This window comes from Onychomys torridus, chromosome 3 (assembly GCF_903995425.1).
Source record: "Onychomys torridus chromosome 3, mOncTor1.1, whole genome shotgun sequence".
NCBI classification, from domain to species: domain Eukaryota; kingdom Metazoa; phylum Chordata; class Mammalia; order Rodentia; family Cricetidae; genus Onychomys; species Onychomys torridus.
Window position 1 is genome coordinate 143725235 of NC_050445.1, and position 17433 is coordinate 143742667.

The following is a 17433-nucleotide window of genomic DNA, read 5'->3' on the forward strand; positions in this document are numbered from 1 at the left end:
TCATGCAATGTAACCTGACTGAGTTAGATCCTGGAATCCACATAAACGTGGAAAGAGAAAACCAGCTCCAGCAAGTTGTCCTCTGACCTTCACATGACCTTTGCATGTGTACCTCCTGCTCTTTATATAGGAATAAGACACAAATAACTTTTCAAAATCCATTCAACTAATATGGGATCCTTTTATCATTTTAAGTCTATTGGATTTTGCCAAGTAACTGAACATAAATGGTATTTGTTATTTAACTAATTTATGAGAAAATAAATTGTATTAGAGAGGTGATCACCATCAAGACAAATTATACTCATTTTCAATATAATACAGAAAGTAAAAAACATTAATCTATATCTTCTCTATTCAGTAAAAAAAAATGTTCAAAACTTAAAAAATTATCCCTTATCAGCCTGGTAGCTAAACTCAAGTGTAACAATTATAAAACCAACAAATAATAGATATATTTTGTTATTTATAGTTTAATAAAAATTGTGCTAATGAAATAGGTATCAGAATATTTTAAACTTACAGGTATATGGTTTCTTAGATGAACAGTCAACAGAATAAATTTGCGGTCCTTTCAGATAATAACAACTATGATTCTTTTCTGAGTCATTAATTCTGTGTAAAAAGAATAAAAAGAAAATCAGAAATCAAGAATTGATCACTGCAGATACTATTTTTTTTGTTTCAAAGTTAGAATTAGCTATAACAAACACAAGTCAAAAAGAAGAATCAAAATATTGTTACAGGAAGAAAACAAAGACATGAGGGGAGTCAGGAGCCGGCGTTTAGATGCAAAACTCTAAACATCAGACACAACTAATCCTACCCTGTCTGAAAAAGTGGGATTGTGATTCAAATGAAAAGGAAATGGTACAAGGCTTTAGAGTTACAATCTTCCTAATGTCTCCAGGGAGTCTTGTAGAATAAAACACAAATATTCCAAAGGTGAGATTACTTAGGGTTAACATGATTTCTCTTCTATGGCCCACAGACTGCTCCTTCTAAAGAAGAGCTCTTTCCTTTCTTCTGAATTCTCCTTCTGTGTCACACATAGGCAGGACACACATGCACAATCTCACTACCCTCAGCAAAGCTCACATTATCCACACATTGTACTTACCAAGTTTTCTCTATTTTAGTGGCATTTTCCCACAGCCAGGAAACCTCTGTTTCATCTGTTTTGAGGAGAGCCCACCCATCAATTTCAAACAATAGCATATTTTCCATAACTGAGTGTATAATCCTAATCCCTTTTTCTTTTCTTTTTGCCTTTTAAAATTATTTACTTGTTTAAATGTATACATCTTTTTAAAATTTGAAACAGAATTTTAGCCCATAGTCCAAGCTGGCCTAGAAACTCACTGTATAAACCAAACTTGCCTCAAACTCTTGATGGTCCTCCTGTCTGAGCCTCTCAAGTGCTGGAGTTCTGGGAATGAGTTACTAAGATGGGTGATCTGCTGCTCCTTCTTTACTTAATAGCAGCTTTGGGTCTCCCAGTGGCTTGCACAGCCTGCTGAAAAGAACATGCCACCTGGAGCTCATTTACTACTCTGGTTTGCTTGTAGCATTAAACATTGTGATGCTATGAGAGTCCTCCCCTTTTTTCTCAATAAAGACAATAGTAAGTCATCATAAGCAGCTGTCACAGGCCCTCCAGAGCATTCCATTTGCTAAATTGTTGTGTTCATGACAAGTGCTCCCAATGCAAACAGTTACAAAGAAACAGAAAGGCAGGAACATTTGATTTACCAGCTCTGCTTTGGAGTTTAGCTCTATAAGATGAGAATTCAGTTCCTCATAGGCAAATTGGCTTTCTGAGTGGCTGTTGATTCCAGAAAAACCATGATAGAAACTGTTTCCAAAAGCAACCCAGTCATGTGAACAAAGATCACAAGAGCCATCTAGGAAACATGCATGTGTGAAATGGGTGATCAGTAAAGAATAACCATTATTAACAACTACTAGATGAGTGCATTTTAAAAATGGGAATATTAGACTTTTTCCTAGCAAATTTCAGGGGTTGTGTTTTGTTGGTTTTGTTTTTGTTTTTGTTTTTTACCATCAGAGTTGGCAAATGAAGAATTGACAGGCTCTTCTTAGGATGTTTTATGTTAATAACCTTGAAAGACACCTGCATCTCTGACCTTGTGCATAACTGTAAAGTTTTAAACTTATGACCTATTTATAGAGACTTTTAATGTAGTTTGAACCTGTTCTGAGATAAAAACAAATGAGCTAAATGTATGCAATTTGTGTTAGACTGAGGAGAGATTATTATTTTCTGTGTGAGTTTGAGCAAAATGAACAAAGCAGGCTTTAAAAGTTTACAGTCTCATGGGACTATGGATCTGGCTATGAAGCATATCCTAATGTATTTTCTATATATCAAAATTATATAGCTAAATGAGAAGTCATCTTCCTGATCACCCATAGATATATATGTCCATAAGATTGAGAGGTAATCATGGGAATACATATACACATTTTATGAAAATGTATGGAGATATCATAGCTTCTAATTGCATAAGAAGTTTACCACAAAGAACAGCCAATTCATCCCAAGGGCAATAACTCCAACATGCCTTGCATGATGGCTTAGTCCTTGATCAGAACACTTGGCTCTAATAGATTGATTTTTTGGACATTATTTGTCATCTGCTGTATACTCCCATGGCTTTTTGATACCAGCAGCTCTCAATAGCCTACAAATTCATGGAAAGTGAACATCTCTCTACTGAATTACCACTTGGTCAAAGAAGAAAGACAGAAAATAACTTTCTAGAACACAATGAAAATGAATGCACAACATACCCAAACTTATGGGACCTAATGAAAGTAGTGCTAAGAGGAAACTTCATAGCCCTGAGTGCCTGCAAAAATAAGTTAGAAATTTCTCATATTGGTGACTCAATAGCCCACCTGAAAGATCTAGAACAAAACGAAGACACAACCAAGAGCAGGAAATAGTCAAACTCAGGACTGAAGTTAGTAAAATAGAAACAATGAGAACAATGCAAAGAGTCAATGAAACAAAGAGTTGGTTCTTTGAGAAGATCAACAAGATAGACAAGCCCTTATCCAAACTAACCAAAAGGCAAGAGAGAATATCCAAATTACAAAATCTGAAACCAAAAGGGTAACATAATAGCACATAATTAGGAAATCCAAAAAATCGTTAGGTTATACTTCAAAAAACGTGTACTCCACAAAATTGGAAAAATCTACAAGAAATTGACAATTTTTTCAATACATACCATTTACCAAAGTTAAATCAAGATCAGATAAACAATTTAAATAGACCCTTATCCCCTAAGTAAACAGAAACATTCATTAAAACTCTTCTAAACAAAACAAAAAAAGCCTAGGGCCAGAGATTTCAGTGAAAAATTGTGTCAGACCTTCAAAGAAGAGCTAATACTAATACTCCTCAAATTATTCCACAAAGTAGAAACAGGAGGAACATTGCCAAATTCATTTTATGAGTTCACAATAACCCTGATACCTAAACAACAGAAAGACTCAATACAAGAGAGAGAGAGAGAGAGAGAGAGAGAGAGAGAGAGAGAGAGAGAGAGAACTGCAGACCAATCTGTCTCTGTAACACAGATAAAAAAATTATTCAGTAAAATACTAGCAAAGCAAATTCAAGAATACATAAAAAATCATACATGATGATCAAGTAGACTTCATTCTAGACATGCAGGGAAAGTTAAACATATAAAAATCTGTCAATGTAATCCACCATATAAGCAAACTGAGAGAAAAAAATGATCATTTCATTAGATGCTGAAAAAGCCTTTGACAAAACCCTACACTCCTTCATGATAAGAGTCTTGGAGAGATCAGGGAGGAAAGGGACAAATATAAACATAAAAAGCAATATACATCAAGTTGATGTCCAACATCAAAATAAATAGGGAGAAACTTAAAGAAATTTCGCTAAAATTAGGTTAAAACCTAGACTGTCCACCTTGTCTGTATCTATTCAATATAGTTCTAGCTAGACCAAGAAGACAGCTATAGAAGATCAAGGGAATACAAGTTGGAAAGGAAGAAGTCCAAATGTAGCTATTTGTAGGTGATATGAGACTATACATAAGTGACCCCAAAAATTCAACCAGGGAACTCCTACAGAGCTGATCATCACTTTTGAAGTGGCCAGATACAAGATTAAGTAAAAAAAAAAAAAAAAAAAAAAAAAAATCAGTTGCGCTCCTATACAGAAATGATAAATGGGCTGAGAAAGAAATCCAGAAAACAATACTATTATGACAATGCATGTGAGTCTATTAAAATGGTAACAGAATTTATTAAGATATATATTGAGGAAATATACTCATGAATACAGAACAGAGTAGATAACTGAAGTTGTCCTCTGATTTGACCAGGAGAGAATCCACTTTGCAGGCAGGGGCATGGAGAAGGGGCATGTGACCCTTCTCCAACTTCTTATAAGAGGTCACATCCAATGGCAGGAAACACCACCTCCTTTGGGCTGTATAGTCCATGGTCATGGGCAGAGAAAATACCACTACACAACACATTTCACAATAGCTACAAATACTATTAAATATCTTGGTGTAACTCTAACCAAGTAAGTCAAAGGAATGTCTGACAAGAACTTCAAATCTCTGAAGAAAGTAATCACAAGATGGAAAGATTTCCTATCTGCATGGATTAGTAAGATTAACATAGTAATAATGACAATCTTACCAAAGCAAGCTACAGATTCAAGGACATCCCAATTAAAATCCCAACAAAATACAAATATTGAAAGAACAATTCTCACCTTTGTATGGAAAAAAATCCCAGGATAGCTAAAACAGTCCTGTACAATAAAAGAACTTCCATAGTTATCACTATCGCCAATTTCAATCTCTCCCACACGGCTATAGTAATCAAAACCACATGGCATTGCCCCCAAAACAGACAAGAGGATGACTGGAATCAAACCAAAGACCCATATGTAACTCCACAGACATCTACAGACACCTGAGTTTTGACAAAGAGGGCAAAATTATACAACAGAAGAAAGAAACCATCTGTAACAAATGGTGCTGGTCTAACTGGATGTCTACATGTAGAAGAATGCAAGTAGATCTGTATCTATAACCCTGTACAAAACTCAAGTTTGTCGTGGAGTAACCTTTTTATACACTATGAAGATGTGTCTTTGCCAAGATGCCTTCTGCTTGGTTTAATAAAGAGCTAAATGTCAAATAGGACTTCCAGGTACTGGGAGGACTTAAGGAAGAACAGAAGAGGAGAAGCTAGCCATACTTGGAATGGTTTAGACACACAGAATAGGATATTAAAATCCACATGGCAAAACATGAAATCATAAAAAATACATGGAATAATTTGTTATAAAAGCTAGTTAGGAACAACTCTAAGCTATAGGCTGAGCTTTCATAATGAATAAGATGTCTCTATGTCATTCTTTGGGAGTTGACTGGTGAGATAGAAAAAGACTCATTATAAATAGTATCCATTGTGGGGCACATACACAGAGCCCACTGCTTGTAGCATATTGAGTCTTGGCTCCTTTAAGAGGCATGGCTTATTTAAGAACCCCTACAGTTCATTTAAGAGACCCTGCTATGAGCAGCTGATGTGAAACTCTACAGGGAGAGACTAGATAGAAATACCTGCCACAGTGTGGACACAGCAGCTTCCAAGAGATGAAACAGGTGCAGCTGGGACCCAAAGTGGGTAAAGATAGTCACTAGTGCCATAACCCAAAGCCACATTGTGGGGCCCTCTAAACAGTTTAAGATTTGTCTCACACAGTCAGAGAATGCTGCAGGCATTTAGTAAAGTAAGGTCCAAATTGAAAAAAAAAAAAAAAACAACTCAATATGTTTGAATAGGCTAAGGTGCTGAAGGAAAAAAAAAAGAAAATGGGTATAGGCAGACACAAAAAATAAATAGTTTAAGAATAATAAAGTCTTTAAATAAAAGATAAAGTTATGTAAAAATGATAGGCCACATAAAAATGTGAACTACACAGGGTGTCTGGGTCCCATATGGTGCTTTGTTGAGTTCAAAATTTTTAAATAATGAAATAATAAAAATTTTAAATAAAAAATAATGAAAAATGCTGCTGAGATATATTAGAGTACGGAAACTGATAAATTAAACCAACCTATATATTTTAAGAATGCCTTAAATTCAAAATGGAAGTCAGAAAATATGTTGGGGGAGAGGTTATGTTTTTGTTTCCACAGGATACAAAAAAAGTTACAGTTCTGTTCAAAATTAACAAAGATTAGATTTGATAGGCTGACACTTCCTCAGGATCTTGGCTGATACATGAGGGACAAGCCAAGAAAGACTCTAGGACAGCTGATGTATATAATGATCCCTCTACTATGGGAACATCGCTGAGACTGGATGAGACATGATAGATCTTGGTGGCTACAGAATTTTGACTTATTATTACATGCCATCATTTCATATAACATGGATGAAGATTTATATTACAGTTTGGTTATATAGTAAAACTAAGTTATAAAGATGACAGATGCCTTTTACCTGCTCAAACATAAAACAAAAAATCATCTTTTAGCTGATTTGCACACACTACACACTCTACAGATGTAATAATATAGATATGTATGTTGTCTTTAAAAGTTTGTGTGTTTTCAGAACATAAGGACCAGACACCAATAAAAAGCACTAACCCGTATATCCAGACTCTCAGAATGCCTCTGTTACAGTTTCCTCAAAATTCTGCACTCAAAACAACTTCAAAGCAGCTAGTTGAGATAGTTCCGCCTCACAGATTATCCAGCTAAGACTCCAGATGATCTCTATACTTTCCCATCACACAGAGACTAAACAAAAAAAATAACACATTTAGCTCTCCCAAGACTTGAGATTTTCTCAGTTTTCTCAAGGTCCCTGAAAGATGCCATCACCACCAAACAACAGGAAGCACTCTGGATAACAAAATGCCCACATTCCCCAGAGATAGAGTGAGTGGCTTTTGGTGATTTGGTGGGGTATAGATGTTTGTCATTATTTAAGGGTGTTGATTATAAGTTGTTATTGGTCATGGTCAGGGAAAAAAGTTGAATAAAGATTAGACTCAAAGATCTCTTTCTGAAGGGAAAATGGGGATACAGTATAGAAATGTTGAGATGAAAACATGGATTGTTGAGAATACTTTTGAATAACCACTAGTCTCAAATATTTTATATTGATATGGATTTTCATATATTGATACAAATATAACACTATTTTTGTTATACTGTAGATATGTTTCTACTCTTATTTAAGGTATTATACCTATGCAGCTCATTTAAAAATGTAATGTAAAGTTTTAGTTCTTAAAAGCCATTTAGGATAATCAAAAGAGACAGTTAATAGTTACTCATCTGTAACAATCAAACATAGTCATGTTGGGTATGTTTTCAAAGTCAAGGACGCATATTTTGTACAGATAGATGGTATTCAAACACTTCAAAAACCTACAGAATATGACATTTACAATATTTTAATAACACAAGGATTTTCATGACAGTGAGACATATCTGCTCCTTACAGTACCAATTTACTTCAAAAGGGGATTTAGGCATCAAAGAATATCCATATGGAATTTGATTTCAATGTCCCAAAGCTAGTCATTGTGTAAGAAATTGCCCTTGCCTTGACTACTGACAGTATGCTGTCCAAACTGGACAAGCAGGACACAAAGGAAAGTGACTGCTGAACTTTGCCAAGCAAGGTAAGACAGTCTTCAAGATTACTGCTTCACAGAAAAGTCTGTCAGACATCTAAGCCTGAAGGTCAAAGATGGATGCCCAAAATTACAGAGAAATTTTGTGGTGACTGTCCAGACAGACAGCTGTCTCTGTCATTTCTATAGTTTTTTAATTTGTTTGCTCTACATTTCCTGTTTAATCCAGTAATATTATATCCTTCTTGTGTCTCTGATGGAGTTGAAGATGAGATAATTGTAGTTTTCCTAGTTACCAAATGCAGAAAATAAACCCACAAAGGAGATATAAAATGTATAAGGTTGAGAAACATAAAAACTTAAACCTAAAAAATATTTTGAGTTCTGAAAAGATAGTTTTAGGATGACAATACAAGTTATGATAAAAATGGGCTAAGTATAAAACTTGAGATTCACCATGATAGGATATATAATGAAGTATTTTCTTTAAATTTGCCTAATACTAATGGACTGAACATTGTGAATATATTTCTTACTTGATAATTGTTCTTACGGAATATAATTTTACTGTATTAGAGTTAAAACCTTTCTTTTTTTATTTAGACAAAAAGCGGGAAATATTGTGGAATGATCTTTTGGTACTCTGTGAAGATGTGTCTTTGCCAAGGTACAATCTGATTGGTTTAGTGAAGAACTAAATAGCCAATACCTATTCAGGAGGTATATAGGCAGGACTCCCAGGCATAGGATGGACTCAGGGAAGAAGAGAGGCAGACAGGCCAGACAGATACAGAACTAGTCAGCCACACAGAATAGGATAGAGATAAAAGCCACATGGTAGGACACAGATTAATAAAAATGTGTTAATTTGTTATAAAAACTACGCTGTAGTCTGTGCTTTCATAATAATTAAGAAGTCTCCATGTCATTATTTGGGAGCTGGCTAGTGGAACAGAAAAAGATTCATTACAGAACTCCAAGTGGATCAAAGACCTTAGCATAAATCTAGATACACCAAACCTGATAGAAGAGAGTGTGAGGGATAGCCTTGAGTGCATTGAAAGAGGAGACAACTTCTTGAATAGAACATTAATGCTTCAGACACTAAAAATGATAAATAATGAATGGGACCTCATGAAACTGAAAAACTTCTTTAAGGCAAAGGATACTGTCAATAAGAAAACAGAGCCTGAAGAATGGGAAAAGATCTTCATCAACCCTGCATAGGACAGAGGGATGATTATGATGATATTTTATTTGTGCTGAAATATGGTGATATTTTATTTGTATGTTAATAAATAAAGTTTGCCTAGATATCAGAGGGAATAACAAGCCATTTTAAGTAAACACAAAAGTGCAGTGGTAGCCCATGCTCTTAATCTGATCACTTGGCAGGCAGGGTCTCTGTTTGTTCAAGGTCACACTAGGGAACAGAGGCAAGCATGGTGACACATGCCTTTAATCCCAGTACCAGCCATTGAGACCTGGAGGTCAGTACAGACAGGCAGTAACAAAGAAGTGAGGTAGCTGGGCTAAGAGCCAATGAGAAGGCTGAACAACAAGGCAATAAAAGCCTGGGTAGACAGGAAGTCATAGCATTTTGGAAGCTACAGAGCTGGTGAGGTAAGATGGTTGGTGACTCTAACTATTTCCTTGATCTCTAAGGCTTTCACCCCTATATTTGGCTCCATGTTCTCTACTTAATAAGACCGCTTAGAAATTCATCTACAGATGATTTTAAAAATATATAAAGAACTCAAGAAACTAAACATCAACAAACCAAATAATTTAATTTAAAAAAGGAGTACAGATCTAAACAGAGAATTCTCAACAGAAGAATCTCAGATGAGAAACACTTAAAGAACTGTTCAATATCCTCATCCATTAAGGAAATGAAAATCAAAAGGACTCTGAGATTCCACCTTTTATAGGTGGAACTTTCTATCTTGTTAGCCACTACCAAGTAACCACACTGAAGCTAAGTATCAGTAGTCAATCCTTTGTCAATAGCTCAGGCTTGTTACTAGCTAACTCTTAAATTTGAAATTAACCAATATTTCTTATTTACATTTTTTCACATGGCTGGGTACCTTTTCTCCATATGGCACGCCAATTTTGCTTCTCTCTGCATCTGCTAACCACTCTCAGAGTTCACCATTTTTGTCAACATTCTCTTTGTTGGGTTCTCCTGCCCAATCTCTTAATGACCAGCTGTAGGCCAATCAGTTTCTTTACTAAACCCATTGCAGTGAAATATATTCACACAGTGTAAAGGAATATTCCAAAACATCATACCTGTCCAAATGGCTAAGACAAAAAAACACTGATAACAGCTCATGCTAAGGAGGATGTGGAGCAAAGGAAGCACTCCTCTATTGCTGATGGGAGTAAAAATGTACTGCCACTTTGAAAATCAATATGGCTATTTCTCAGAATATTGGTAACCAATCTACCTTGACCCACCTTGGGCACATGACCAAAGGATGCTTAATCATTCCACAAAGTCGCTTGATTAGTTACATTCATAGCAGCATTATTCATAAAGCCAGAACCTGGAAAATAACCTGGATGTTTTCCCCAACTGAAGAATGGATAAAGAAAATATGGCACATTTATACAATGGAGTATTATTCAGCTGTTGAAAACAATGACATCATGAATTTCAAAGGCAAATTGATAGAACTAGAAGAAAATCATCCTGGATGAGGTAACCAATACCCAGAAAGACAAACATGGTATGTAGTCATTTATAAGTTGATCTTAGCTATAAAGTAAAGGATATTACAATCCACAGACTCAAAGAGGGTAAGTAACAAGGAGGGCTGAATTGGGACAGTCAGATCTCCCTGGGAGGAGATAGAAGAGATTTCATTGGTGACTGGGGTCAGGTGGGGATGAGGATATGAGGTAGTAGGTGGTGGTGTGTTGGTAGGGAGAGTACTGAAAAAAACAACTGGAAGGCAGGGGGCACTTCAGGGTCAGGTAGAAACCTGGTATAAGGGAAACTCCAAAGAATGTACAAGGATAACCTCAGCTAAGAATCCTAGCAAAAAAGGATATGTAGCCTGAACTAGCTACTTCCCATGACCTTGCAAGACTACAAGTGGAGGGTTTCAGACACCAACCCAGCCACATAACCTTTGACCTGCAGTCTATCCAACCCATGGGATATGCTGGGATTGGTGCCTAGTCCAGTAGTCATCAGAGAGATTCCATCCAACCAATGATAGAACCAGATGCAGAGATCCAAATAAAACATTTGGCTGAAATTTGTGAATCCTTCTGAAGAGATAGGGGAAGGATTGTGGGAGCCAGAGAGGTCAAGGACATCACAAGAAAATGCACAGAATCAACTAACCTGGTTGCATAGGAGCTCCTAGAGACTGAACTACCAGCCAACCAGGGAGCTTGCATGGGACTAACCTAGGCCCTCTGCAAATATGGAACAGTTGTGTAGCTTGGTCTTCTTGTGGACTCCTAACAGTGGGAACAGGGGCTGTTTCTTAATCTTCTGCTGGCATTTGGAACCCTATTCCTCATACTGGTGCTTAGTTTTGCTACAACTTGGTATGTGTGGTGATATTTTATTTGTGCTGAAATGTGATGTTTTATTTGTGTGTTAATAAATAAAGTTTGCCTAGAGATCAAAGGTCAGTGAGCCATAAACAGAAGTCAGGCAGTGGTAGTCCATGCAGGCAGAGTCTCTGTGTGATCAAGGACACAGCCAAGAGTGGTGATGTGAGCCTTTAATCCATAGAGACCTGGAGGTCTGTATAGACAGGCAGTGACAAGGAAGTCATGTAGCTGGGCTTTGAGCCAATGAGAAAGCAGAACAGGAAGACATAAAACATAGTTTAGATGGGAAGAAGCTCTCTCTGGGGAAGTGATGGCAGCGAGGTAGTAAGATAAGCCTAGTCATGGCTCTTCTCTGATCTCTTCAGCTATTACTCTGTATTTGGTTCTGTGTTTCTTATTTAATAAGACTGTTTAGAAATTCATCTACAGATATGCCCAGTTATATTGATATCCATAAAAGGCCTATCCTTTTCTGAATATATACTGAGGAGGAATAGATAGTGTGTGGGGGCGTGGTGAAGCAGAGATTTGCTTGTTGCCATTGACACAAGGTTTCTCACTGACCTAGAACTCACCAAGCAAGCAATGTATTCCAGAGATAACATCCTTTTCTACTTTCCAGGGTTAGGATTACAAAAGCTACTTTGCCCAGCATCTTTACAGGAGTTCTGGGAATCAGACTCAGGTCCTCATGCTTGCACAGCAAGCACTTTATTGACCCAGCTGTCTCCAAGGACATTTTTTTCCATTTCCCTTATTTGATGTCTGATAGTAGAATTGTTATGATGTGGGTAAACTCTACTTCCTTTTGTAGCATCCTGGCCATATACTGACCTATCAATCTTTCCACATTAAAACACATTCATAGTATGAAATCTTAACTCTTGGTATTTTAATTTACATTTGTCTATGGTTAATGCCAATTAATTTTCAAGCTATATAAAAAGGGAAAAATAATGTGAATGGCGCATAGTTGTATTCACTATATGTACATGTAGCAAAAATTTTAAAAATGACAGTATTCACTTATGTTTACATTTTTTTCACATTCTACATTGTCATTTTCTTTTCTTTCTGAGAAGGAAATGAATTTAGAACACTGCATTAGTTCATTGTTTTCAGTGCGATATGTGGATCTGAGGAAGAGACTTTGCCCCAGTAATGAAAAGTGCTGGAAATAAATTGTACAAAGTTAACACTCAGCATCATTCTTAGGACATAGAAGAGCAAGAAGGTAGGACTCTCTGTATTGCTTTTCTCCTCTAGAAAATACTGTAACAAAAGTTACATCAGTAATAAGTAGTATTTAACATACATTTGCTGGGGCATTTTTAAATTCAGTATTAATGGTGAGTTATTATAGGAATAATATGCTGATGATAATAAGAACAAATTCTTTTTATAATTACTTACAGTTTGGAATCAAGAAGCCCACTTTTGTTACCAAAATAATGCATGAAGTTCCTAGGATGAAAGTTAGCATTCTCCATGTTGTCAACAAAGGGTCTAGACACAAAAGAAAGAAAACAAGAGTGAGTTTCTCACTTCTCATAGTTGAAGATCATTGTTTCCTCATCTCCCAGGTCTGCCTTACATAGTTTAATCTTTCAGGGGTCAGTCCTGAAGTTCACAGTTGCTTGGTGTGCTTGACAGTGCAGTTATTTGTGTTTAATTCTCTGTTGTTTTTCTTCTCCATGTTGAAGTGCAGGATCATTCACCTCATTTGCTTGACCTCTCTTCCTATTATAATATATTTTATTTTCTTCTTCTCCCTCATCATGCATTCATGTCTCTTTGTCCTGAATCGTTCCCTGACCAAATCTTTTAAGTTGCTTCTCTGAGGTAAATGTTTTATTCCAGTAGTTTCTACTTCTAGTCCCCTCTCCTCACATTAGTCCTTTCCACTTGACTCAGCCTCCACATGGTGATCAGCAGCTTAAACCCAATGTCTTTATGAATATCTTACTCTTAGTTTGTACATCTTCTGACTTTCACTGAGTAAACCATTAGTAATAACCCTTGTTCTCATGGCTGATGAATTTACTAAACTACCCAAAATTTAAACTAACTCTCTCACTGAACTATTTTATAACTGTATTTAACCTCTCAGTGTTAATTCTATTATCTCTTTAAGTATGAAATCTCATAAATTTTACTTCTGAAATGTTCTTACAGTTTTTCCTATAACGTGCATTGTGTTTATGGGGCTGAATTAGACTGAACAGAATTTTTTAAAAAACACAACATCAGTAATTACTCTTAAAACTATGTGGGATAAATAGAAAGTTCACAACTTCCACACAATTATGTGTATATTTCCAACAGATAATACAATTCTATTTGAAGGGACACTAGCCCATTTGAACATGTGGCTGTGGAAGGCCTTGCCTTTCTCCCCAATTCCTTCTGCCTTGCTAAAAACCATTATATTTAATTCCTGCAGCTAACCTCCAAGGTCTATTTCTTTGTTTGGCCAATCCCTCCTCCTGAAACTGACTACTAACATCCAGCTATCAAAGTGTTGAAATCCAACAATCAAAAGGCCCCCTTAGCTCACCTAAATAAGATGCCCAATTAAAATTAAACACCTCATATTAACACAGGATTTTTCCCTCTTTCTTTATAAACTGCCATTTCCTATGGGCCACATCTGTCTCCTCTCTATTTAGAGGCAGTCTTTTGTCCCTTATGCCAACCCATAGACACTTCACTTTAAACCACTTTGCCTACCTCCACTCCTTATCTCTGCACTCATGGCCAATTTCCTATTCTCATGGGACTCTGGATATTGAATCCTAGAACTTCCTTTATATCAAGCCACTTATAGACTTCCTCCTTCTTCCTATCTACAAACAATTCCTTAAGCCTCAGCCTTTCTACCCCAGTCCTCCACCTCCCAGATCTATGGAAACTTTTCATCCTTACACTTCCAAAACACATAAACACTTCTTAAAATTGACCTTTGCCTCTGTTGCCTACATCCCCAACTTTATAACACCATTCACAGCTGACCTGCCTGTGTAAATTTAACAAAATGACTCTGTGATCCCCTCTCATAATCTATTAATTCCTTCTCAATCTATTTCTACCAATCTCTCCCTCAACCCTTAGAGCTCTTCCCTCATTTAAGATCCCATCCCTCCAAATCTTGGTTGAGACTTGAGTTAGTTATATTTTAGTGGTTATAAACAGAAACTATTAAAGCACTAATCTATTTCAAGGTAATATCCTGAAATAGTTAAAATGCTAAAAATATAGACAATTAGGATAGTGGGACAAATTAACAATTTTGAGAAGATAAGCACTGACATGAAGGAGTTAAGATCTATCCTTGACAAAATACTTATATTACCATACCTGTTCTGTGCTGTGAGTGTGGTGCTCTGTGAACGTTCAGTTCCTGTTTTGTCTGTTCTTCTCTCCACATGGCAGATATTTGCAGTGTCTTGGTAAGTCTCTGCTTCTCTTGTAATGTGGAAGAGTCTGTTCCTATGTAAGTAGTCTCTTGCTTGTTTGTTCCATGTTCACTTTGATTTTTCTTGGTCATTTTTTCTCCTGAAAAGATCAGAACACCTTTCTCTCAGTCTTGGAAACTTGCTTCTACTGATTCACAACCTCTTCTGTGCAACAAAATGTAGAGAAGAGTCCAGTGCTCACTCCATTCTGCACCAATAAGCAACGCTGTAGTTCTAATGTAGTCTATACAGAGGAAATAATGACAGTGCATCCACAACATCAAAAATAAATACAAACTGTGGTGGTTTCAAAGCAATGGCCTCCACAAGCTCATAAGGAGTGTACTATTAGGAAGTGTGGCCTTGTTGAAGTAGGTATGACCTTGTTGGAGGAAGTATGTAACTGTGAGTTTTGAGGTCTCTTATGATCAAGCTGTGCCTAGTTCTGTTCAATTCCTATTGCCTATGGATCAAGATGTTTAACTCTCAGCTTCTTCTCCAGTACCATGTCTCTCTGCATGCCTCCATGTTCCATCATAATGATAATGAACTAAACCACTATTTTAAGAATAAAAAACAAATGAGCATAGTGATAGATTTGGATGGAAGGTGGTTAAAATTCAATCTCTCATAGACTTGCATCACTAAAACTTTGAAAACTTCACAAAGACACAAAACAATGAAACACTTACCCTGAGCATAATGTGCTATTCTGTCAATGTGTTACTCTATGGTAAGAATTGCCTAGCTCACACTAACTGGAAAAATGTCTGGTTTTAGTACAATTATTAGTCAGTGTGTATACCACTTCTTTTTATACCTAGTATGATCATATTTATTTAACACATGCATATACAAACACAGATACACACATATGACCATCTACACATAGAATAGTATAGATGAATTTCTAAATGGTCTTATTAAATAAAAAACACAGAGCCAAATATGGGGGTGAAAGCCTTAGAGAGATTAGGGGAATAGGGAAAGTCACCAGCCAACCTTACCTCACCAACTCTGCAGCTTCCAAAGACAGCTTTTTCCGGTATACTCACATTTATATGCCTTTTCCTTTCTGTTCTCTCATTGGCTCTCTTAGCCCAGGCACATCACTTCCTCTTCCTATACAATCCTGTCACTTTCTATCTGTATAGACCTCCAGACCTCTATGGTTAACTAGTGTTGGAATTAAGGCATGTGTCACCACACTTGGCTTTGTTCCCTAGTGTGTCCTTGAAGACACAGAGATCCTGCCAGCTAAGTGATAGGATTAAGGGCATGTGTTACCACTGCCTGATTTCTGTGTTTACTTATAATGGCTTGCTATTCCCTCTGATCTCCAGGCAAGCTTTATTATTAATATCACTACATTTCAGCACAAATAAAATATCACTATAGAATAGCAATGATTACCCAAATCAAAGGAAATATATGAGCAGGTTTTGGCAAGTTCCAATGCATACCTAGAGTCTTCACTTAAAAACACATAAATTCAGATTAAGATAATGCAATGCATGAAATATCTTATATAATTATCAAATTTTATATTATAAAATGCTATTACCTTGCCTAGCAAATACATTGCAAAACAAAATCTTGGATGAGAAGAGAAATTGTGAAGAAGAATGAACTACTGAGCACATTACATCCATTTGTGTGCCAGACACCATTGACTGTTAGGACAATAAACATTCTCATGTATTAAAATAACTAAGCTATGTTTTTATGAATATATGTAGATGGGTTTTGAAAGGCTCATATTACTTTCCATTGATTGAAAATTACAGGCTACATTTCAGGGGAAAGACTAGATTTAAAATTTTTTATAGTGTTTGTGTCATGCACCTCAACATGTGACAGAAGTCAGAGGATGACTTTGCAGAGTTGTTTCTCTCCTTCTATTACAAGGATTCCAGGGATTGAGCTAAGGTTGAAAAGCCTGATATCAAGTGCCTTTACTTGCTGAGCCACCATGCATCCTACAGAGAAAATTTTGAAGTTTGAAATATTGGATAATAGACAGTGTTATGCATGTAAGACCCTGTATATTCACAATAGATTATTTAAGATAGCTAAAATAAAATAAGAAAATGATACGGATTTTATTGTAAAAATGTACATTACATTTTATACACACACATATGTGTGTATATATATATATATATATGAAATATATATGACATCCCAACCAGCAATATAGTAGTGCATTTCAAGGAGTGGTAGGATTATAAAAATATTGCTCATTAAATATTTGTAAGTAATAGTTACTTAAGTTTTGTATGGAGAAGAATGAAAATATCCACCATCTTAAGAATAAAAAACAAAATAAGCATAGTGATAGATTTGGATGGAAGGTGGTTAAAATTCAATCTCTCATAGACTTGCATCACTAATTTTATATAGTATGCACCCATAAACTTTAAATAAACAAAACATTAAATATAAACAAAGAATAATAAAAGTCTGAAAAGAATAGATACATAGTTTAAGCTTCAGTTATACACAGATGAGGGAAAGAGTTCATTTAAACTTTAAATACATTTTGTTAATAGTAAAATTTCAAATAAATGAAAATATGAAGACATTTTATCACTGATCAGAGAAAGAAATACAAATGAAAAGAACTATGATATGATATTCTTACCCAGAAAATCAGCTTTAATTGTACATGTTGGACAGCTTGCAGGAAAGGAAAACAGACAATCTTTGTGCCTACAA

At 35.9% G+C, this 17433-nt stretch overlaps 1 protein-coding gene across 1 annotated transcript; it reads right to left on the minus strand.

Moving 5' to 3' along the window:
- Window positions 1-614: 614 nt before the first annotated feature.
- Window positions 615-14807, minus strand: LOC118579353 (killer cell lectin-like receptor subfamily I member 2). Its single transcript, XM_036180536.1, has 7 exons — window positions 14618-14807; window positions 13981-13998; window positions 12674-12772; window positions 12458-12532; window positions 1755-1904; window positions 1121-1226; window position 615 (listed from the first exon to the last, which is right to left on the minus strand). Coding segments are annotated over exons 1-7 (639 nt in total).
- Window positions 14808-17433: the final 2626 nt, after the last annotated feature.

What these genes read in the sequence shown, in the direction of transcription:
- LOC118579353 (XM_036180536.1), bottom strand. Translation starts at nt 14,807, where the DNA reads ATGACCAAGAAAAATCAAAGTGAACATGGAACAAACAAGCAAGAGACT. An exon ending in GGGCTTCTTGATTCCAAACT is followed by an intron (nt 12,533 to 12,673) that starts GTAAGTAATTAT and finishes CTTTTGTTACAG; the next exon opens with TATTTTCTAGAGGAGAAAAG. An exon ending in TCCTAAGAATGATGCTGAGT is followed by an intron (nt 1,905 to 12,457) that starts GTTAACTTTGTA and finishes CATGTTTCCTAG; the next exon opens with ATGGCTCTTGTGATCTTTGT.